This window comes from Choloepus didactylus, chromosome 11 (genome assembly GCF_015220235.1).
Source record: "Choloepus didactylus isolate mChoDid1 chromosome 11, mChoDid1.pri, whole genome shotgun sequence".
NCBI lineage: Eukaryota > Metazoa > Chordata > Mammalia > Pilosa > Megalonychidae > Choloepus > Choloepus didactylus.
Genome location: NC_051317.1, coordinates 30,914,255 through 30,936,807, shown reverse-complemented (window position 1 = coordinate 30,936,807; position 22,553 = coordinate 30,914,255). Strand labels below are relative to the sequence as shown.

General features: G+C 47.7%; 1 protein-coding gene across 4 annotated transcripts in view; it reads right to left on the bottom strand.

Annotated features, from left to right (window-relative positions):
- The window catches only part of TENT4A (terminal nucleotidyltransferase 4A), a 50,658-nt gene that overhangs the window by 15,052 nt on the left and 13,053 nt on the right, over positions 1-22,553 (bottom strand). For 3 of the 4 annotated variants that reach the window (XR_005210915.1, XM_037798909.1, XM_037798910.1), the window contains exons 2-4: positions 14,028-14,151; positions 13,276-13,322; positions 12,278-12,398 (exon numbers count right to left, since the gene is read on the bottom strand). Coding sequence is in view for 3 of the 4 variants with exons in the window: in XM_037798909.1 (XP_037654837.1) it covers positions 12,278-12,398; positions 13,276-13,322; positions 14,028-14,151 (292 nt within the window). In the remaining variant the exon portion in view is untranslated. The remainder of the gene's footprint in view (positions 1-12,277; positions 12,399-13,275; positions 13,323-14,027; positions 14,152-22,553) is intronic. The other variant, XM_037798911.1, reaches the window with a different exon arrangement.

The following is a 22,553-nucleotide window of genomic DNA, read 5'->3' as shown; positions in this document are numbered from 1 at the left end:
CAGAACCCACAAGAACTGGCAGAAACCTCTTTCTCAAAGCTCCAGGAAACAGTAAAAGGGCTGCAGCAACAAGGCGGGTGCTGGATCAAGGAAATGGACACACAAAAGTGGAAGGATTTTGCGGGGCACCCCTCAGCAGCGCAGCACTGATCCCTGTCCTGGATCCAGAGGGCACAGAGCGGCCTGTGAGTGTGAGCTCAGAGCATGGACACCGGCGGGTCTGACCGGTGGTGGCTGCGGGACTTGCCCAGAACGCGCCCTGTAGGCTGGACAGGCTCACTCAGCCTCCAGTGCCCGGGACAGGAGGAAACTGCTCCCCAGGGAAGAGCGGACAGGCAGAGCCACATCAACAGGGTGTCCCAGCGCTACGTGCACATGTCCGAGACAGGAACCCCCCCACCAGGACCAGGAGGCCCCCACGCTTTGGCCTGGAGCTGTTCTACACACTCATCGTACACGTGAGCCCTGAAGGAGAGCGCTCACCCAGGCCAACACGCCATACCTCAAAAGGCGCTTTCTCCTTTTTTTCTGTGGTTTGTTCCTGGCATTCAAGGAAAACCATGTCATGACACGAGCTGGATACAAGTCAGAGTCTAAACTCCAAAGATAACACATTACAACGCAAAACATTCAGGTCTCAACAAAAATTTACAGAACATACAGGAGAAAACACACACACACACACACACACACACACACACACACGAGAAGCAAAGGCCCGAAGGAGAAGATTAACGCATCAGAAACCATCCCTGAGGAAGACAAAACCTGGGATGTTCCAAAGACTTTTAAAAAAATGGTTCAAAATAGGCTCAAAGAGCTAAAGGAAAACATGGACAAAGAACTAGAGGAAATCAGGCAAGCAAGAGATGAACACACAGAGAGAAAATCAATAGAGAGGTGGAAATTATGAAAAGGAACAAAACAAAGCTGAAGAACCCCTAGAGGGCAAAGAAAACAACTGAAACAATTAAGTCTGCTCCACAGAAAGCAGCAAGAATCCAGAAAAGTGAGCCTGAAGAATCCGTGGGACATCATAAAGGTTACCAACAGCATTACAGGAGTCCCAGAAGGAGAAGAGAGAATATTCAGGAAGTAATGGCCGAAAACTTCCCAAATTTAACAAAATACATGAATATACGCATCCAACATGCTCAGAGAACTCCAAACAGGATAAACACACACAGACCATGCCATGGCACATTCTAATCAAGCTGTCAAATGCCAAAGATAAAGTGAGAATTCTGAATGTCACAAGAGAAACAATGTGTCACACACAAGGGAGCCTCAGGAAGATTAAGCACCGATTTCTCATTGGAAATCATGGAGACGAGAAGGCAGTGGATGACATATTTAAGGTTCCAAAAGCAAAAAAGTGCCAACCGAGAATTCTACATCTGGCAAAACTGTCCATCAAAAGTGAGGGAGAGACTAAGATGCTCCCAGTCAAACAAAAGCTGAGGACGCTCATCACCACCAGACCAGCCTGACAAGGACCGTGGATGACAGACGGAACCCGCATGAAGAAATAACCATCTCCAGTGAGGGCAACGTCATGGGTAAATACACATGCCAGTGCTACTATATTTTTGGTGTGTAACTCCACTTTCTACTTCCTTCAGGATCTAAAAGGCAAAGGTGTAAAATGTAATTTGAGACAAGAACTACATAAACGTGAGAGTGGGGGGCAGAGGAGCATAAGAACATAGTATATATTGAAGTTAAGATGGTATCAAAACAAATGAGATTGTTACCAATTTGGGAAGTTAAATTTAGGACACATGGTAACTACAAAGAAAATACTCAGAGAACAGGTAAGCTCATAGAGATAGAAATTAGCGTTCGGGTTCCAGGGGCAGGAATGAGGGAAACTGGGAGTTAGTGCATAATGGGTGGAGAGTTTCTGTTTTGGGAGATGGGACATTTCACCAATGGAAGGTGGTGAGGGCACTGCAACATCGTGAATGTGATTAATCCCTTTCAATGGCATCTGGGAAGTGGGTGAGATGGGAAGGTTTATGTTGTATATATGGCTCCACAATTAAAAAAAGAAAAATGAAAAAGAAGAGCGACTAAAGAGACAAAGACAATTAAATGCAATACATGATCCTGGATGGGATCTAGCAAGAGAGGAGAAAAGGATCAGGGGACATTATTGGGACCTATGAGAAAATTGGAATATAGACTAATAAGTTTGACATCAATGTTAAATGTCCTGAACTCGACAACTGCACTTAAGGTGGTTACAAAAGTGAAATATCCTTGTTCTTAGGAAACATACGGCAGTATGGAGTGTTTCAGGAACAGGACGAAATGCAATTTACATTCCAGTTTTTCAGAAAATGGACTGATAACTAGGCAGTACACAAACAGGAGGAGACAGGTGAACGGAGCAGCGAATGGAGCAGGCTAAGATCGACGGGGGTACGTGGGGCTCCCTGTGTGGGTCTCCATTAGAGAGGGGCCGACCAGCCCACACCGACCACGACCACCTGAAATCACGGAGTCGGCAAGGCGAGGGAAATGAGGGTGAGACATTCCAGGAACCCAGCGAAGTATCACATTTTCCACAATGATTCATCAAAAACTGTTTCAAAAGCAGCCTGAGGCTCGATGCCCACGCTCAGTGACGTAATAAAGTCGTCCTTCAGCGGACCTCCACACGCCCCATCCCACTGGGCATCGGCAGCACCTTCTTCCCATACTCCTGGGCTACTTCTTTCCCAAAATCACTGCTGGCACTCACCTGCCTTACACACACATGCACACACACACACACACACACTCACAGGGTGGATCCCCAAATACAGAAAACTAATAAAATTCAAAAACACTTATTTTTTGGTTGTCATTCAGCTTCAGCGGCCCTCGCCCCTGGCTCCCAGACCCGCGCTGATACTACCCTGAGTGAGAGTGCTGCCAGGCAATGGCTGCGTTCACTCAAAAGAGCAATGGTGGACAAGCAAGAGTTTGCCCTGCACAGCCTACCTGACCCTCCAGCAGCAGAGGAAAAGGTTCCCGACGCCTGCTGGGGACTGAATCACGCCCCCCACGAAAGGCACGTTCAGACCCCAATCTGTTCCTGGGGGTGTGAGCCCAGTGGGTAGTGGGACCTTTGAAGACATTATTAGTTAAGGTGCCCAAACTGAACAAAAGTAGGCCTTAATCCAGTGTGGCCGAGTCCTTACAAGCAAAGGAAACTGGACACAGAGAGAGAAGCCACGGGAGCAGCTGGAAGTCAAGGGAAACCAGAAGAGAATGGAGAAGATGCCGCCACATGCATTACCATGCGACAGGAAAGACAAGGACCCCTAAAGACTGCAGGTCAGCAAGAAGATACCAACCCCAGGAAGAGGCCAGCCTTCCAGGCTACGAAACCAGGAGCCAATTAATTCCTGTTGTGAAGCCACCCCCGTACGGTATTTTAGCAGCTGGAAAACTATACCCGTTTTGGGTTCAGGAAAGAGGGGTGCTGCTGCTGCAAATACCTAAAAACGTGGAAATGGCTTTGGAATTGGGTAGAGGGAGGAAGAATTGAGGGCCCAACAATGAGAGCTGTAGAGAAAGTCTGTTACCATTCTAAAGAATACATCATTCATCCTGAACAGGACGTCGGTAGAAATACGGACATTAAAGGTGCTTCTGGGGAGGCCTCAGAAGGAAATGATGAGGGAGGATCCAAAGCGGCAGATTAGGAGAGACACAGGAAAACTCTCCTCCATGAAAAACACTAGAGAAAAGGCAGAAAGTGCTCCAGAATTCTGTTCCAGGGTCCCACCGGCTGGGTAAGGATTTATAAATAGTACTGACTGAGCAACTGGAGAAGCCAAGAGCCTGCACTGGGAATTGTGTAAGTCTTTGATCCGGAGAGCAGCTGAGAAAGGCAAACAGACTCGCGCTGCGGTTGCAGGCAGGTTGGAGTGGGACCCAGGGAGTGGCCAGGGAGATGGCAGCGGGAGCAGCAGTCGAGCGTGGTGAGGAGTGTCTTCCACGCCCAGGCACCCACCTCGGTAACTGGTGTGAGTGACAGTCCTTTGCACACCCGCAGCTGAAGGTCCCAAGTCTGGAACACGCCGCTGCAGCAAGCAGATGACTGTGGAAGTGGGTTATTTTCCAAGCCCCATGCAACCATCTTTGGAGATGGCTGGGAAACACCTCTTCACAGCACTGCGGCCGAGAGTTCAAGGGAACTCAGGATATGGCTGGCTTGTGGCAGTGCAATTCCTTCTCTGCAGAAGCCCGCAGGGTACACAGCCAAGGGGGACGGGAGCCACACAGAGTGACAGGAGCTCTGCACCAAGCCCAGGGACTTGTTGGTCCATAGCACAGAGGGACTGAGGGGAGTCTGAGCTGAAGGGGTGGATGCCTGCCACAGCCCCAGGGTATCACAGCCACAACCCAGGAACGGCTGGGAGTACTGGGTCTTAAAGCCCTCTTTCCTGCCAAACTGCACAGGCACAACCCCCAGCCACAGGGTGGGAGGTCCCCCATTGCACTCAGAAAACTGGTGCACTGATTGGACATCCACATGGTTTGGACCCCCACTCACTGTATAAATGACGTTGGGGAGAACTGGATTGAGGATAAGAGGTGGCTCGGGAGCACCATCTGCTGGGCTGGTAGGTCAGGGAAAGTGCACTGCATCAAGCTGTAGCGCTGTCAAATTACAGATAATTGTTCAAATAAGCCTGCATATCCTAGAAGAACACTATCAAGATAAACAAATGCCAAGAGGCCAAAAACAACAGAAAATGATAAAGCATATGAAGAAACCAGAAGATATGGATAACCAAAACACCCAAAGTAAAAACTCTGAGAAGATATAGAACTTGGAGCATTTAATGAAAGAAGTAATCACAAACAACAATACCATGGCTCAGGATATAAAGGACATCAAGAAGACCCTAGAGGAGCATAAAGAAGAATTTGCAAGAGCAAATAAAAAATAGATGATCTTATGGAAATAAAAGAAATTGTTGATCAAATTTGAAAGATTCTTGATACACACAGTACTAGATTAGAGGAAGCTGAGGAAAGAATGAGCAAGTTGGAAGAGCACAGGTTGGAAAGTGAAAGCACAAAAGAAAGAATGGAGAAAAAATAAAAAAATTCAAAATGGATATCAGGAATATGATGGACAACATGAAGCACACAAATGTAAGAATCATTGGTGTTCCAGAAGGGGAAGAGAAGGGTAAAGGATAGGAAGAGTATTGTTGGAGAGACCTTCCCAACCCTTCTAAATGACATAGATACACAAATCATAGACAACCAACACATCCCAAATAGAAAAAATCCAAATAAACCCACTCCAAGACATATTGCGATCAGATTGTCAAATACTAAAGAGAAGGAGCAATTCCAAAAGCAGCAAGGGAGGAGCAATTCACCACATACAAAGGAAACAACATAAGACTAAGTACTAACTACTCAGCGAGCACCATGGAGGCAAGAACGCAGGAGTATAACATATTTAAAATTCCAAAAGAGAGAAATAGCCAACCAAGATTTTTTTGTGCAGCAAAGATCTCCTTCAAATTTGAGGGAGAGTTTAAAATCTTCACAAACAATTCTGAAAGAATGCACTAACAAGAGACCTGCCCTATAAGAAATACTAAAGAGAGCCCTACCAGCTGAGAAAAAAGAAAAGAGAGAGAGGTATGGAGAAGAGCACAGAACTAAAGAGTTTTAGTAAGGATATGCTAAAGGAAATAGAGAGAGAAGGGGAAAAACTATATCTGACAAATAAAAACCAAAGGATATGACAGAGGATTCAAGAACTGCCTTCAGAGTAGTAACACCGAATGTGAATGGATTAAACTCCCCAATTAAAAGATATGATTGGCAGAATGGATTCAAAAATATGAACCAACAATATGTTGCTTACAAGAAACTCATCTTAGACCCAGAAACACAAAGAAACTGAAAATGAAAAGATGGAAAAAAATTTTCCATTCAAGCTACAGCCAAAAGAAAGAAGGGGTAGCAATATTAATCTCAGATAAATTAATTTTAAATGTAAGGATGTCATAAAAGACAAAGAAAGAAGGACACTACATACTAATCAACAAGAAGAAATAACAATCATAAATGTCTATGCAACCAATCAAGGTGCCCAAAGCACATGAGACAAACATTAGCAAAACTGAAGGAAGCAATAGATGTTTCCACAATAATTGTGGGAGACCTCAGTACATCACTCTCTCCTATAGATAGATCAACCAAAGAGAGGACCAATAAGGAAACTGAAAACCTAAACAATGTAATAAATGAATCTGAATTAACAGACACATATAGAGCATTACATCCCAAACCACCAGGATATACATTCTTCTCTAGTGCCCACAGAACTTTCTCCAGAATAGATCATATGCTGGGCCACAAAACAAGCCTCAGTAAATTTGAAAAGATAGAAATTATTCAAACCACATTCCCTGATCACAATAGAATACAAATAAAAGTCAACAACCGTCAAAGATTTAGAATATTCACAAATATCTGGAGGTTAAACAACACACTCCTAAACAATCAGTGGGTTAAAGAAGAAATAGCAAGAGAAATTGTTAAATATCTAGAGATAAATGAAAACAAGAGCATAACATATCAAAACTTATGGGATGCAGCAAAGGCAGTACTGAGGGGGAAATTTATAGCTCTAAATGCAAACATTAAAAAAGAAGAGCTAAAATCAAAGAACAAATGGAACTGAAGAAGCTAGAAAATGAACAGCAAACTAATCCTGAATCAAGCAGAAGAAAAGAAATAACCAGGATTAAGGAAGAAATAAATGACATAGAGAACAAAAAAGAGAGAGAGAATAAATAACACCAAAAATTGGTTCTTTAAGAAGAGCAGTAAGACTGAAAAGCCCTTAGCTAGACTGACAAAATCAAAAAGAGAGAAGATCCATATAAACAAAATAATAAATGAGAGAAGTGATATTACTGCTGATCCCCAAGAAATTAAAAAAATCAGAAGCGGATACTGTGAACAACTGTACGCCAACAAACAAGATAATACCGAGGAAACGGACAATTTCTTGGAAACACATGAACAACCTAGACTGTCCAGAGAAGACATAGAAGAACTCAACCAACCAGTCACAAACAGATCGAATCAGTCATCAAAAGGGCTTCCACAAATAGATGTCCAGAGCCAGACGACTTCACAGGGGAATTCTACCAAACTTTCCAAAAAGAACTGACACCAATCTTATTTAAACTCTTCCAAAAAATTGAAGAAAATGGAACACTACTGAACTCATTTTATGACGCTAACACTCTAATTCCAAAACCAGGTAAAGATGCTACAAGAAAGGAAAACTACAGGTCAATCTCCCTCATAAATATAGATGCAAAAATTCTAAACAAAATGCTTGCAAATTAAATCCAAAGACACATGAAAAAAATCATACACTATGACCAAGTGGGGTTCATTCCAGTCATACAAGGATGATTCAATGTAAGAAAATCAATCAATGTGATACAACACATTAACAAATCAAAAGGGAAAAATCAAGTGATCATCTCAATAGATGTTCAAAAGGCATTCGACAAAATCCAACATCCTTTTTTGATAAAAAACACTTCAAAAGGTAGGAAGAGAAGGAAACTTCCTCAATATGATAAATGGAATATTTGAAAAACCACAGCCAGCAGAGTACTCAATGGCAACAGACTGAAAGCCTTTCCTCTAAGATCAGGAATGAGACAACGATGCCCGCTGTCACCACTATTATTCAATATTGTGCTAGGAGTGCTAGCCAGAGCAATCCGGCAAAAGAAAGAAATAAAAAGCATCCAAATTAGAAAGGAGGAAGTAAAACTGTCATTATTTGCAGATGATATGATCTTATATTTGGAAAACCCTGAGAAATCAACAACACAGCTACTTCAGCTAATAAACAAATTTAGCAAAGTAGTGGGATACAAAATTAATGCACTTAAGTCAGTAATGTTCCTATACACTAGAAATGAAGAGACACTCAAGAAAAAGATTTCACTCTCAATAGCAACTAAAAAAATCAAGTACCCAGGAGTAAACTTAACCAAAGATGTAAAAGACCTATATACAGGAAATTACATAACTTTACTAAAAGAAATAGAAGGGGACTTAAAAAGATGGAAAAATATTCCGTGTTCATGGACAGGAAGGCTAAATGTCATTAAGATGTGAATTCTACCCAAACTTATCTATAGATTCACTATGCAATTCCAATCAAAATTCCAACAACCTATTTTGCAGACTTGGAAAAGCTGCTTATCAAATTTATTTGGAAGGGAAAGATGCCTCAAATTACTAAGAACATTCTAAAAAAGAAAAACGAAGCAGGAGGACTTAACACTTCCTGACTTTGAAGCTTACTATAAAGCCACAGTAGTCAAAACAGCATGGTACTGGCACAAAGATAAGACATACTGATCAATGGAATCAAACCAAGAATTTGGAGATACACCCCCAGATTTATGGTCGACTGGTCTCTGATATGGCCCTCAAAACCACTGATCTGGGACAAAACAGTCTCTTCAACAAATGGGGCTAGGAGAATTGGATAGCCATATCCAAAAGAATGAAAGAAGACCCCTACCTCACATCCTATACAAAAATTAACTCAAAGTGGATTAAAGACCTCAATATAAGAGACAGCATCATAAAACTCCTAGAAGATAATATAGGGAATCATCTTCAAGATCTTGTATTAAGAGGTCACTTCTTAGACCTTATATCCAAAGCAAAAGCAATGAAAGAAAAAATAGATAAATGGGAACTCCTCAAAATTAAAAGCTTTTGTATCTCAAAGAATTGGTCAAAAAAGTGAAGAGGCGGCTAACTCAATGGGAAAAATATTTGGAAACCATGTATCTGACAAAAGACTGATATCTTGCATATATAAAGAAATCTACAACTCAACAACAATAGTACAAACATCCCAATTTTCAAATGGGTAAAAGATACGAAAAGACATTTCACTGTAGAGGAAATAAAAATGGCTAAAAAACATATGAAAAAATGTTTATCTTTACTAGTTATTAGGGAGATGCAAATTAAGACCACAATGAGATATCACCTCACACCAATTAGAACAGCTGCCATTAAACAAACAGGAAACTACAAATGCTGGAGGGTATGTGGAGAAATTGGAACTCTTATTCATTGTTGGTAGGACTGTATAATGCATAGCCACTCTGGAAGTCAGTCTGGCAGTTCCTTAGAAAACTATATATTGAGTTAACCTTCGATCCAGCATTTTCACCTCTCAGTATATACCTGGAAGATCTGAAAGCAGTGACACAAACAGATATTTGCACACTGATGTTCATAGTGCCATTATTCACAATTGTCAAAAAATGGAAACAATCCAAATGCCCTTCAACTGATGGGTGGATAAACATGATGGAAAACTATGTGGCAGTAAGAAGGAACAAGGTCGTGAAACATATGACAACATGGATGAACCCTGAAGACGTAATGCTGAGTGAAATAAGCCAGGCACAAAAAGAGATATTGTATGTTACACTAATGTGAACTCTGTGAAATATGTAAAATAAATATTTTTATATCATAGAATGCAGGGGACATAGAGATAAACAGCAACTAGTGAAGGGGGAACCACAGTCTAATAAGAACAGATAAACTATTGAGGGTAATCTCAAGGCTATGGGAATGCTCAGGCATGACTAGGGTTTGCAGACTTTCTTGGGTATGGTGGGCCCACGTTGGAAGCAGTGTAGTTATTTTAGGTGATTTGTTTTTCTTATTGCTTTGTTTTGTTAGGGTTTGCTAACTCTGTTGGGGTATGGCAGGGACATGTTGGATGCAATACAGTTATTTTAGGTTATTTGTTTTTCTTATTTTTTGTTTTGTTGTGTTTGAATTTTTAATTTTTTTGATCGAGTAAAAAAAGCTATTGCATTAAAAAAATTAGCTTCAATGTAGTTATTTCAGATTATTTGGTCTATCTTATACCTTTGATTATGGTTTGTTAATTTTCTTGGGGTATGGTAGGAACATGCTGGAAGCATATAGTTACTTTAGATTATTTGTTTTTTCTTATTCCTTTGTTTGAATATGGTTTATTAATTTTGGCGGGTATGGTAAGAACATGTTAGAAGCAAAGTAGTTTATTTAGGTTATTTGTTTTTCTTAATCCTTTGTTTTGTTGGAAATGTTGCATTTTTTGTGTGTGTGTTTTAATTTTTCAATAAAGTTAAATTAATTAGCAACTCAGATGAACGCAGAAATGACCACTCCCATCTCCTATCTCCAAGGTAAACACCACAGTGTAGCCTTCCTAAGGAATGAGCTATGCTTGTTTTGCTTTGCTTTTGCTGCCCAGAGTTATGTTCAGCACAAGAACAGAACAGCACCTGGCACCTGCCCCTTGGCCTCTGCTCAGTGTGTATCTGCTTAATAAATGAACATGTATCTGCTTCCTTCAAAAAAAAAAAAAAAAAAAGGAAATGATAAACGTGTTATTGGACATCGGAAGGAAGGTGATCCTTATTATGAAGTGGCATGAGATGGCAAAATGGGGTTCTGATGTTGGATGGTAGGCAGAACTTGCAAGGAATGAACTTGGCTATTTAGTTGAGGAGGTTTCCAAGCTAAGTGTGGGAGGTGCAGCCTGGTTTCTCCTTGAAGCCTATAGTCAAACGAGAGAGAAGAGAGATACACTGAAAATGCAACTCTAATTACAAAGAAACCAGAACTAGATGGTTTGAAAAATTCGAAGCCTATACCAGGACTGGCAGCGGCTGTCAGGGACCTCCCTCAATTCTGGGCAGTGAGTCCCCGGGCAGCAGGTCTCCACGAAGGTTTAACTCAACAACCCTTTGTGAAGGGGGCGCGGCTGGACATGGATCCAGTCCAGAGGTCAGGAACGGAAATGCAGTGATACAGGCAGGCTCTGTGGGAAGGGTCTTTTGTCTGATGGTTTGGACCCCCTGGAACTGCAAGCAACGCTGACAAGGTTTTGCAAAATTTGCATGAACAGAAGCACTGCCTGAAAGAGACACAGGAGGGAGAAACTGAAGGAAGAATGATTTCAAGGACAGAATCACGGAAGCTGAGGTCTGGGCCAGACAGAGCTCCTTGGGCCACGAGAGCGGCCCACCCACATCTGTGGAAAGCAAAGGGCAGGCCATCTGCTCCGAGGGCCAGAGGGGGTGGGGAGCTACCACCCTGGATGCTCAGAGATGGTGGGGGCTACACCCCAGTGTTCGTGGAGAGCATGGCCACTGCACAAGCACTGGAAAGGGGTGGGGTGGCTGCTCCATCAGGACCAGAGGACAAAACATGGATCCACAGGTGACTCTTGGACCCTGAAATCTAACAGAGTCTTGCCCTGCAACCTGCGGCCCGTTTCCCTTCTAATCTCTCTCTTCTGGAATGAAAATGTTTCTCCCATGCCCGTCCCACCACTGTATTTTATAAGCGGATAGAGCTTATTTTCCAGGTTTCAAATTCTACAGACCGAGAAAAATTTTGCCCCAAGATGGACCACACCCATAACTGATTTTGACTTTCTACTTTATATTGTTAGTGAAATGACTCAAGGCTTTCAGATTTTGTGATGGAACGAATGTATCCTGCATGTGGGGTCCAGAGGGCAGACTGTTGGGATTGCATCACGCCCCCCACGAAAGGCACATTCAGGCCCCAACCCCTGGTCCTGGGGGTGTGAGCCCAGTGGTGAGAAGGACCTTTGAAGATGTGATTAGTTAAGGTGCCCAAACCCAATGAAGTAGGGCCTTAACCCAGCATGGCTGAGTCCTTATAAGCAAAGGAAATCAGACACAGAGAGAAGTCACAGGGAGCAGCCAGAAGCTGGAAGTCAAAGGGGCCCAGAGGATAAAGGAGAAGCTGCCGTCATGTAATGGAAAAGCCAAGGAACCCGAAGATTGCCAGTCAGGCCGGGAGGAAGCAAGCCTTCTGGCCTCTGAAACCGTGACCCAATAAGTTCTGTTGAAAGGCAACCTGTGGTGTGGTGTTTGTTTACCAGCCGGAAAACTAAAACAGAACCTAATATGCTAAGGTTATGAGCCCACATGACTAAGCAGTTATAGTAACAACTGCTAAATCATTTTGTCCGTCCTCCAGAATTTCTTGGACCCCACGTGGGTTGGTGATGAAGCAGCTTATACCAGAAAGAAGCAGAGAAACCTTCAAACTGCAACCGAGAAATGCTGGCATGCACAGGCTGAATCAAAAGGCCTGCTGGTGCCCGACAGGGCCTCCTGCAGCCAAGGCCGGGGGGCTCAGAGCCACCCACACTTACTGTCGCCTTGTCGAGGACTTTGATGGAACACGGCTCGGCCACGTTGTGCTTCCGCAGGGCTTGTTCCAGCAGCTGTAGAGGAGGGCGCTCCCACTTTCCAAAGACCACTAAATCTATGTCACTGGACAGAAGGTAAAGGGCTCGTCAGTCCCTGCTGCCCTCGCTGCAGGGCCAGACCCCCCCCCCCAGCACAGCACCCCATTAAGAGGGCAATAAATGCAACTTATGAGCTATTTGATAGGAAGGTGAAAAGCAGAAAGGTTACAAGATTCCGCCCACATCGCTAGGCGGTTCAGGGGAGCTCAGGGAGAACGCCTGCCCCCGCAGAGCACCCTGAGGTGCCGTCCCCAGTGCTCCGTCGCTGCCAGCCTCTGCCGGTGCAGCGATCCCTGGACACCTGTGCCTTTCCCCACCCGTCCCCCAGCGCCAACCCATGAATGCCGAGACTGTAGCCCTCTTTAGACTCCGGACGCTCACTGGGTCAAAAGGAAAGATAGCTTTTAAATGAAACAACACACAAAATTTAATTGGACATGAAGAGTTCTTAATGTGGAAAAACTGGAAAAGAAATTTAGAAGGACAAAAACCTACTTGACACTTTTCTATCAAATACAACTCTTTATAAAATGATGTTTAAATAGGAGCGTGCCTGCATTTTCATTAAAACAAAGCTAAGACCAATTTTCAAATCCTTGTCCAAGATTATCAGCAGAAAACAATGGTTCCTCTCGTGGGTTATCTTTATGATTCTGGTGCCCAGTATTTTTGTGCCTTGTTGAATCAAGTGCAAGGGGAAAATGCAAAGCAACCAGGACATTGTAACACTGAGCTACAGTTTATTTTCTGCCAGTTTCCCCTCTGTGTGCCCCAGCCTTTTCCTTTAGCATTCCCACCCTTCGCTGTGAGCCAAGGCACCAGCCCGCAGGCTCACACACGGGCTACACTCCCTCCCAGCCAAGGGCCCCAAGCGCGGATCCAGAGTGGGGTCAGGCACTCACCTGGTTGGAAGATAGAGGCCTGTGCTGAAGCTGCCGAATATCTGAACCTGAAGGAAAGACAAGCTGTCCTAAAATACTGATGCAAGTCACATCACATTTCCATTATTCTGACCAGGAGGAAGGCCTCACTCCTGCACTAGGGTAAAACAACTATCGTGCAAGCTGGCGGAGGTGAGGGGAGGCACAAACAATCCAAAAATCAACTAAAATATCCCCGTAACCCTTCAAGGCCTGCCCCCAAAAGGAATTTTTTAAAACTTAAAACAAAGAGATGAAACAATTACTGGCCTCCCCCGCACCCACAAAAAGCCCACAGGCCTTCAACGACTTGGTGAACAGCAACTAAAGCACAGGGGCGGCTCCGTCCCAGGGCACCACGGTTTAAAGTGAAAATGCTGGATGTCATCTTCACAGATGAGGGAGCTGAAATGCTGCCCGTCAGTGGCCTGGAGACCCCCAGCCCCTTCCCCAGGTGGGCCAGGAACGGGATGGAGGAGAACAGGGGGCCACGGGGGTGTGCGCGTGGTCGCAGGGTGGGCGCTGCCTGTTCCAGTGTCCCCAAATGCCCGAGCACCCCGAGGGCGCGCTGGAGGCGGGGGCTGGGGTGGGGCCCGGGGGCTGCACTCCCAACAGCTTCCGGGTGTGGCCAACTTTGGGAACCCACCGAGGGCCAATGACAGACGACACAGCACCATCACGAGGTGTCTAAACACACCAGCACATGACACAGAAACACAAAACGATATACCCACATCAGCTGCTGGCCAAAGATCTTTAATAACAGTTTCAATCCGCTTAACCACTTCTCTCCTCATAGCTGCTTCTTCAGGACAAGGGGACATGAAGTTATAAAAGTCAATTATTTCCTCATGAAGTCTAATGAATGAAAGAGAAAACATATTAGTTACAATTAAACATAACCAGACTTTTCATCCTCATCATTACAACAGTATGACGCTGAAATTTGTATCTGGCCACTTAAAATCCAGTTTCTTTTCTCCTCTTAAATATAATGAAATGAAACCCTGGTGAGTGGAATGACACCATGTGGTTTATTCCACAGGTGAGTATGTGTGAACTGTGTCAGTACCAAATATCAACAAGCTTCCAAAGGCATTTAAAGACTTATCCGAAAGAACCACTGTGCTGACTTTACATTAACAAGATGACAGGATTCCAAGAGAACAGAAAGGTGACTTCAAGTTACTGCAGCTCAGTAGAGCACGACCACGGCGGCTGTGAACCGCCCCCCACCCCCACCCCGGCTCTGGAGAGGCAGCTGTGGGCCCCCAGCTCTCGAGCAGCCTCAGTGCCCCTCGTGCCACGGAACATCAACAGACCTGAACAGGAGGCTAAGGCACAGGGAAGGGGCGTGGAGACCAGAAAACAATGTGCAGGTCCTCGGGGACACTGCAAAGCCTCGAGAGTCCCAGCAGCTGGGGTTTGCCCCACAAGCCACTGACGGTTCCCCAAACCCAGTACCCAGAGAAACGGAGAGCGCCTGGAGCTAGAAGGGCTCAGTCTCCAACACCCCAAGAGTTTCTCCTACAGACTCCCACGGGCGGCTCTTTCTGAACAAAGCACTCGAGTGGGTTTCCAGGGGCTGTGAGGTCCCAGGCGAGCCCCCGGCCCTCCCTGGAAGTCACCCCTCGCTGCACCATGGGCCAGTCCTGAGGCTGGGGGCAGCAGCCCAGGGAGCCACGGGGGGAAGCTCGGGTCATCCTCTTCCAAGAGCTGAAGGAAAGATGGAAAGGCCAAATCACTCAGTCCTTGGGAATCACCACTCGTCTACCTCGCCTGCTTCCAATCTAAGTTTGAACAATTAAGCAAAGAGTAAAACACAAAATGAAACGGGGCTGACTGCACGGCCAGCAGAACAGCCCACGCAGGGCAGCACAGACCTTCTGCCCGGCCCAGGAGAGCAGCTAGAGAAGGAAGGAACACTCTCCTCTTCTGCCCCTGCTGCAGGGTGACTGCAACACCACCTCGCCCAACATGGGCTTCCCGCCGCCCCCCACCCAGAGCACACGGAATAACCACTCCAGACGCTCAGCAGGAGCTCTGAAGGCAAGGCTGTGGGACTCCAGGAGCAGGAAACAAGCACGACATGCTCTCGTTCAAGTCACCCTCCCCGCAAATCAGTCAGGCCATCGCGGGACCTAATGTTACGGTATTTAATAAAAAAGAAAAACCAAAATATCAAATGCAAGAAAACCTTCCCAAGCATGGTTTCAATTTAGACAACCACAGTCCATTTTTTTTTTAGTAGATCCAAAAATGTAAAAATAATGCAACATTAGAAGACAATTTTTCCAAAATATCTACCAAACTCCGAGATTTCTGGAGGAAAGCTTCTCTCTGTCCAGGAACGACCGAACACCACCACCTACATCCAGGCATTCAACCTTCCCTCTTCCATCGGATGAACAGGCCGATTTAGAGTACACAATTTAGCACCGTTTCACACTGCTGCTAGCCAGAGCAGGCCTGTCAGGTCAGCAGGCTGACGTCCACGCCGAGGCCAGCAGACAGGGCCTCCTCGGGGCTCACGGTTACCGCCAAGACCGTGCCAGCTCTTCACAAAGCAGCAGGTAGGCTGGACTAGCCACCTGCCTTTTAGGGGAAAGTCAGTCCCCCAAAAACAAGGAGAGCACACGCTCTCCTACACTCCTGGCACCATTGTAAGGATAACAATGAGTGTATAGAAACTTAGAGTTACAACCTTCAGGTACTGCTTGGAATAATTAAACGCTGGCCCAATGTTATGGAATAAGAATACCCACAGCTAGTGCATTAAAATTCTAGCCAGATCCCACAAATAAACACATTAAACATCCTGTAAACAGGGCATTCCAACTTGCCAAAATGCATTACTACAGCTTCCACGGCAGGGTAGAACACGTTGCTAACTTCCAGTCCAGCATATCTGGAGTAATAACCTAAAGCCCCTCTCCAGCAGGGTCCCCGTTCAGCTGTCAGGGCCCCTCTCACAACAGAAGGCCCTCAACAGGCAGGGAAGGAGCCATGGGCAGAGGCACGGGCAGGGCCGTGGGCAGGGGCTGGCAGGCAGAGCTGGGGGTTGAGTTGCAGGCAGAGCTGCAGGCAGGAGCCACAGGCAGAGCCACGGGCAGGGGCTGGCGGTCAGAGCTGTGGGCAGTGGGCAGAGCCACGGGCAGAGCTGCGGGCAGGGGCTGGCAGGCAGGAACCAGTGGGCAGGGGCCGGCAGGCAGGAGCCGGCGGGCAGAGCCGCAGGCAGGCAGGGCAGCCCCTGCTGCCAGTCTGCCACAGACACGCCACACCTGGAAAGGCGCGAGGTCTGTTCGCCTGCTCGTGAGCAACAACGGGCCACGCATTACTCCCGGGCCTCAGAGAGACAGAAACCCGACCCAGAGGCCCCTCATCTCAGGGCCGTCCCATCTGACATAGGTAAAGGCTGGAACTCAAACTCTGCAACTTCCGTAACAAAGACCAGAGAACACGGGTCACAGACACCACTGCCGAGCCCCAGGAGGGTGGCAGGGAGCTGCTGGCAACGGGGCCGGCAGTGTCCCCGGAAGGAGCCCTACCCTCCCTCGCGGTGGCCGGGAAGGGAAAGCTCCTAGGAGGTGGAGGACTGGAGGCCTCGTCACTCGGGTGGTGACGGCCACTGGGGTGGGAAGACACGGGCGTCCCGGCACCACCGCCATGCAGGCCAGCTCGGCTCCACGGAAGACCCCACAGCTGCGGCCTGGCTCTCGGTGGAAGCCCCCGTCAGGGCAGAGCGCTGGGGGCTGCGGAGGTGGGTGAGGCTGGGGCTGGCCAGGGGAGAGAAAGGGCCACGTGAACGGGGGCCAGGGAGCAGCTCGGCACGTGCACCCCAGTCCCTCACCCTCGCCGACAGCGCTCTGCGTTTCTGCCCATCAGCCCATGGCAGCGAGCCTTCCCGGGAAGGGCGTGGGTCCTGCAAACGTCTGCTTGTGCCCTCTGCTGACCTTCCTGACACGCTCCCCATGAAGTGCAGTCAAAACCTGACATTCTGACAAATAATATCTTACTCCAGTACTGGGCTATTTGTTAGCAGAAAACACTTAAATGGCCAACTATCCTTTTAGAAAAACTAAACGGTGCTAAGCAACAAAGCATCCCGGGGTGTTTTAGTCAACGCCAACATTACACGTTGTCTTCACCAACTCAAGAAACCGCGTCTTGATTATGACGACATAACCACAGACCCAGGTGCCACCCACCAGTGACGGCTAAACACACGTGGTTTCATCTTTCCAGAACTTCAAAGGCCAGCTCTGCCCCCTGTTCAATTTTCCAAAAGCTTTTCATAGAATTATCGCAGTGAAGAAAAGTTTTGACCCTTTCTGCTACAAATGAAGATGAGGAAGTAAATTTATCCTCCTCAGAACTTTGAAGGCATTTTCTGGCTCAGTCGTGTGTGTGGAAACCACAGCGAGGCCCCTCACTGCCATCTCTGGAGGCGCGTGGCCGTCACAGGTGACCCTCCTCGCTGGGTCCCGGCCGGCGAGCTTGCCCACCCTGCCCCTCCCTGAGGCCACGGCGAGGCCACTCCTGGGCACGAGCACACGGCCCTCCTCCTGCCCCGTCCTCCTTCCCGGGGCTGCCCTGGGTCCTTCCCCCGAGGACAGCAGCGGGGCGAGAGGGTGGCACAGACCCCACGTGTCCAGTCCTCTGTTGCTTTTGTTATCTGTAGCCAAATTGAATCCTGATACATTAACTTTAAAAGAAAATGAAGTTCGATTCCTCCCTTACTCTATATTCCAAAACACCATACAAATGCAGGAGAGGGCGATTTCTAAAATGTTTGAAAAACTGCAAGAACTAAGTAAAACACAGAGAACCATTAGCTATCCCAGCATTAATGGGGGCCTTTCGAAACTCTGAAACAAAAACAACAGTAAAAATTGCGAAACAAAGAATGCACAAAATAGAAAGAAATTCTACCATACAACATGCTGAGTATCAACGAATTAAAACACAACCAGCAAATGCACGTGGCGACAGTGTGAAGGCACAGCAGTGCAGAGACCGGTTTCTCATGAACAGTGGGGGCCACGCTGCCGAGCTCTCCGAGAAGCTGACCAGGTGGCCGGTGTCTCTCCGGGCCCAGCCGTCCGGTCTCCGGAACTGGGAACCCACGCAGAGGCCCCTGTGCGGCCAGTCGCCACCCAAGCCAGCGAGCAGGCTGCCCACGCCCAGGGCTACAGCCCCCGCACGGGTCAGAAAGACGCACGAGGGAGCCCGAGGCAACATGGCAGGAGGATGGCACGGTCCTGTCCACATGCGTTTCACACACACATCAGAGCCGAGAGAGCGCTTGACGGCCACACACCAAACCCTGCGGCGGTTTCCCACGCAGGAGAGTGCGAGAGATGATAAACGAAGACCTGCTTTCCACGCCAGAGACTTTTATGGCATCTGAATTTTTTTTATATCACACATGCAATTCAGAAAGTGAAGAGGGAAGAAAATAATTATAATTTTTAGAAGAAAAACTATAACCAAGATGAACAGCTCACCCTTGAGGATGCCCAGGCCAACATGTGGAAACAACAAAATGTTAAACACGACATTTTAAAAAGTCTACTATATTTCAGGTGGCAAGACCACTTGTGGTTTTAGTATTCTTTTGGCTTATGTTTATTTTCTGATCTTAACAATGAACACAGGGTTATTAAACAAAAAAAAACGCCCGTCAGTCAGGCCTCTCCACCCTGCCGCCATGTCCCGCCCCACCTCCCACCCGTGACGAGGCCACGGTCCACAACTGCTTTACGTGACCGTGGATGACGGTGCCGGGCCTGGAAAACAGCACGAGTAGCAACCCTGAGCCAAAAGAGCTGCCCAAAAGGGACAGCAGAGCACTGCTCAGCAGGACTCCACAAAGGTGGACGCCTTCCAAAACCTGCCACCCCGACCGACCCGGTGGCCACAGGTGGCTCCGGGGCACAGCACATGTGGCTAGTGCCACTGAGGAGCTGAACTTCAACTTTTACTTAATTTACATCTAAAAGCCACATGTGGCCAGTGCAGCTCTGCCGCTTCTCCCTCACCTCCTATGACCACTGGGCATGAAGACGACACGAGGGCCCCTGGACTCAAAGCCAGCATGGGCACAAAGCTGACACAGACGCTCCTGGGCACAAAGCCAACGCGGGCAGCACCCCCGGAACAGCCTCTCGAGGTCTTCCAGGAGTGGGGGGTGGGTACCCCACCTCCTCTCCCCCACCCTCCCTCCCTTCCTGGGAGCCACCTCGGCTTGGCAAACATGGGGTGGCCATGCCCAGGCAGCCAGACAGACCAGGGACAGCACGTCCAGTGACAAGAAACAGCTCTCAGGTCCTGGGGCTTTGGGCACCAGCTCGTTCTAAGGTAACATTCTAGAATCACATGGCTAAATTTGGGCAATGTATTGTCAAAACTATGCATTATGGTTCTGGATGTAAGTAAACACATACCAGTACATTTACAAAACCCAGGGTTTAATAATTTGAGAAGTTGCCAATAGCAATGCTACCCTTATAGTTATGTGTCTTTTTTCAAATGTCACAATGCCCGGTTCGGCACTTTCTGCAGTAGCTGATGGAATTGCAGAATTGAGCAGAGCTAAGGCTATATATTCTCCATCATCTCTAAAATGCACTTTTCCTAATGCTGTAACATCTCTGAAACTGGCAGTTTAAAATTAAACACTTTCCTCTTTCTGAATGGGACATCCAACAATGGCCTCCTCGGGCTGGGTAACCTACAAGTTGACTTAGTGGAGTTTACTTTTCTGACCCACAGAAACGCCAGTTCCAAACGCGTCGGCCTACACCCTCAGTGGTGCCTGTGACGCCACGCGATGTGGGGTGACACGGTGCTGCAAGTCCCCTTGGGGAGGCCGACATAACCGCGAGGTCCCCTGGACTCTACGGCCGCAGGCTGAGAGTGAACTCTGGAAACCTCTGCACAGTGCAGACCTCATCCAAGTCTGCAAACCACGTGGAGCCAGGGGGACCTGGGGAGGAGTCCACCGAGCACTGAGCCACGACGGCCTCAGGGGCCTTGTCTGCAGCTCTGTCATCCGAGTGGGCGCCCACGGGGGAGAGTGCCTGCCGCCCTGGGTGCATGAACAGTGGGCTGCACCAACGTAGCTCTGCCGCTCGTCTCTGCTGAAGGCGGCCTGGGGCCCCTGGCCACGGCCGCTGGAGGGTCAGGTACAGTTTCAAGGGTCCACATGGAGGATACCCAAATTCACACGACATGGAAGCAGATACACACGATTCCTTTTCTGGCTGCTTTATGAGAGATGGAAATGGCGAGACCAGAGCTTTGGGGGCATCATGAAAGTGCTGGAGAACAGAATGCTGAAGCATTACCTTCTAGTGTGTTTTTTAACTAAGAATGTGAACTTACAGCTTGCTGCACAGGAGACACAGGAAATGGGGAGAGCACAGTGGGGAGCACAGGGTGGGAGCGCTGGATGAGGCCCAGTCCCTGGATTTGAAATCTGGGGACTTCTAATGAAAGCGAGAGTCAAAGCTCAAATCTCCACTATTTCCTCCAGGGGAAAGAAAGGTCCAAAGAATGAACGCATGCGCCCTCCTGATTTGGTGGCCGGGCTTTCCACTCCTGAGCCCACCAGGTGTGCACCTGCAAGCTCACACTGGCAGCTGCCACAAGTGCTGGCATCCCAGACCTCTCCATCGCATGCTGCACAGTGCGGCTCACCTTTACACACCCCTCCTGAGCTGCATCAACCCCAGGTGCTCGGGAAAAGCGATTTTACAAATACAAGTCATTTCCATCCCCGGCATTTCCACTACACTGTAAAATACAATGGAAAATACCGGAAACTGTCAAACAGATTATTCTCTCCCTCTCCCCTTCCCTCCCACTCTTCTAAAAACCTTCACAGCCTTAAAAGCAGTGGTTTCTCAGACATCAGTGCTTCCTCACTTCCACTCCAGTGTGCACGGTCTGCATTTTTGCCAAAAATAACATCTTGGTGAAAATACTTGGAGTTAGTGACAGGGTTTTATTGTAGATTTTAAAACATGATTTGACGTAATCACAGCAAAACAATCGATTCAGACTCCACCACTCTGGGGGAGGGGAGATGACCCTTCTCAAAGCACCCATTTACTGATGCACTAATGAGCTAATGGCAAATCATTTTTGTTTTCAATTACATCACAAGGCAATTAATATCTGTACAAATTAATTAGAAAACCTTGAATCGGGCCACCAAAGGTGCAGCTTTTTCTTTTTCACCCTAAACTTGAAAGAAGCGGAAGGAAACTAACTGGAGCAGTAAGTTAGCAAACTTTTGTGATTCCAGAGTTCCTTTTAACACTGCCAATGAGCGGCTGGCTGCAAAGCTTTTAGAGTCTGCACCCAGCTACTCCCCAGGCCCACAGGGACTAGCTCTCCATGCGGAGGTGCTGAGGGCATTGATGGCAGGGCGAGGCCGCTGGGAGAAGCAGCAAGAAGCCAGGGGTCCCAGGAAGGGCCTGGGGGCTGGCGGGGGCTGGGCTGGGAGGGCACAGCATGCTCCATGGCACAGGCCAAGGCACCCCTGGGGGGCAGGTAAGACCAGCCAGTGCTCAGCAAACGCCCAGGACAGAAGGCGCTGCCTCTGGGCAACCCACAAGGTGGGCGCACTGATCCCTGCTAACTCAGGACAGGCCCCTGCAAAGGTGGGTCTCCCAATCCTTCTTGCCCCACCGCGTTTCCTGGGGAAGTCGTAGCAGCCCCTGGAGCCGGAGGCAGTCCCGGGGCCTTTTGGAACCTGACCCCAAGGTGAGCCGAGCACGCCTCCATCCTGGCAGAGCACGTCCAAGCAAGCACAACAAAAAGGCCAAGGCAAGGCCCCGGGGCCACATGAAGGAGGTGAGAACAAGAACCTTCTCCTCCCCTGCATACTCAGCACGAGAGTTTAGACAACGGAAGCCTGTAATCATTAAGACATGGCAAAAGCATTTCACGTGCTTGAGAGCGTGCACTTCTTCTAAACCTGCCGCCTGGAGAAGAGAGCACTGGCTGAAATAGCTCATACGGCAAGAGCTCCGGGAGGTCACCCAGAAAACAGTTTCCCACAGACCAGGACGCTGCCGCGCCCAGCAGTCACTGGCCAGTGGACAGACCTCCAGCAGTGGGGTTAGAACCACTCAGAGCCAACAATACATCACGCCGCAGTGCAGCCCAAGACCCACACCCTCGCCCCAGTCGCAGGCCGGAGCAAGCAGGCACATCCGCAACCCCTATCAGGGCAAAAACACTAAGGGGCT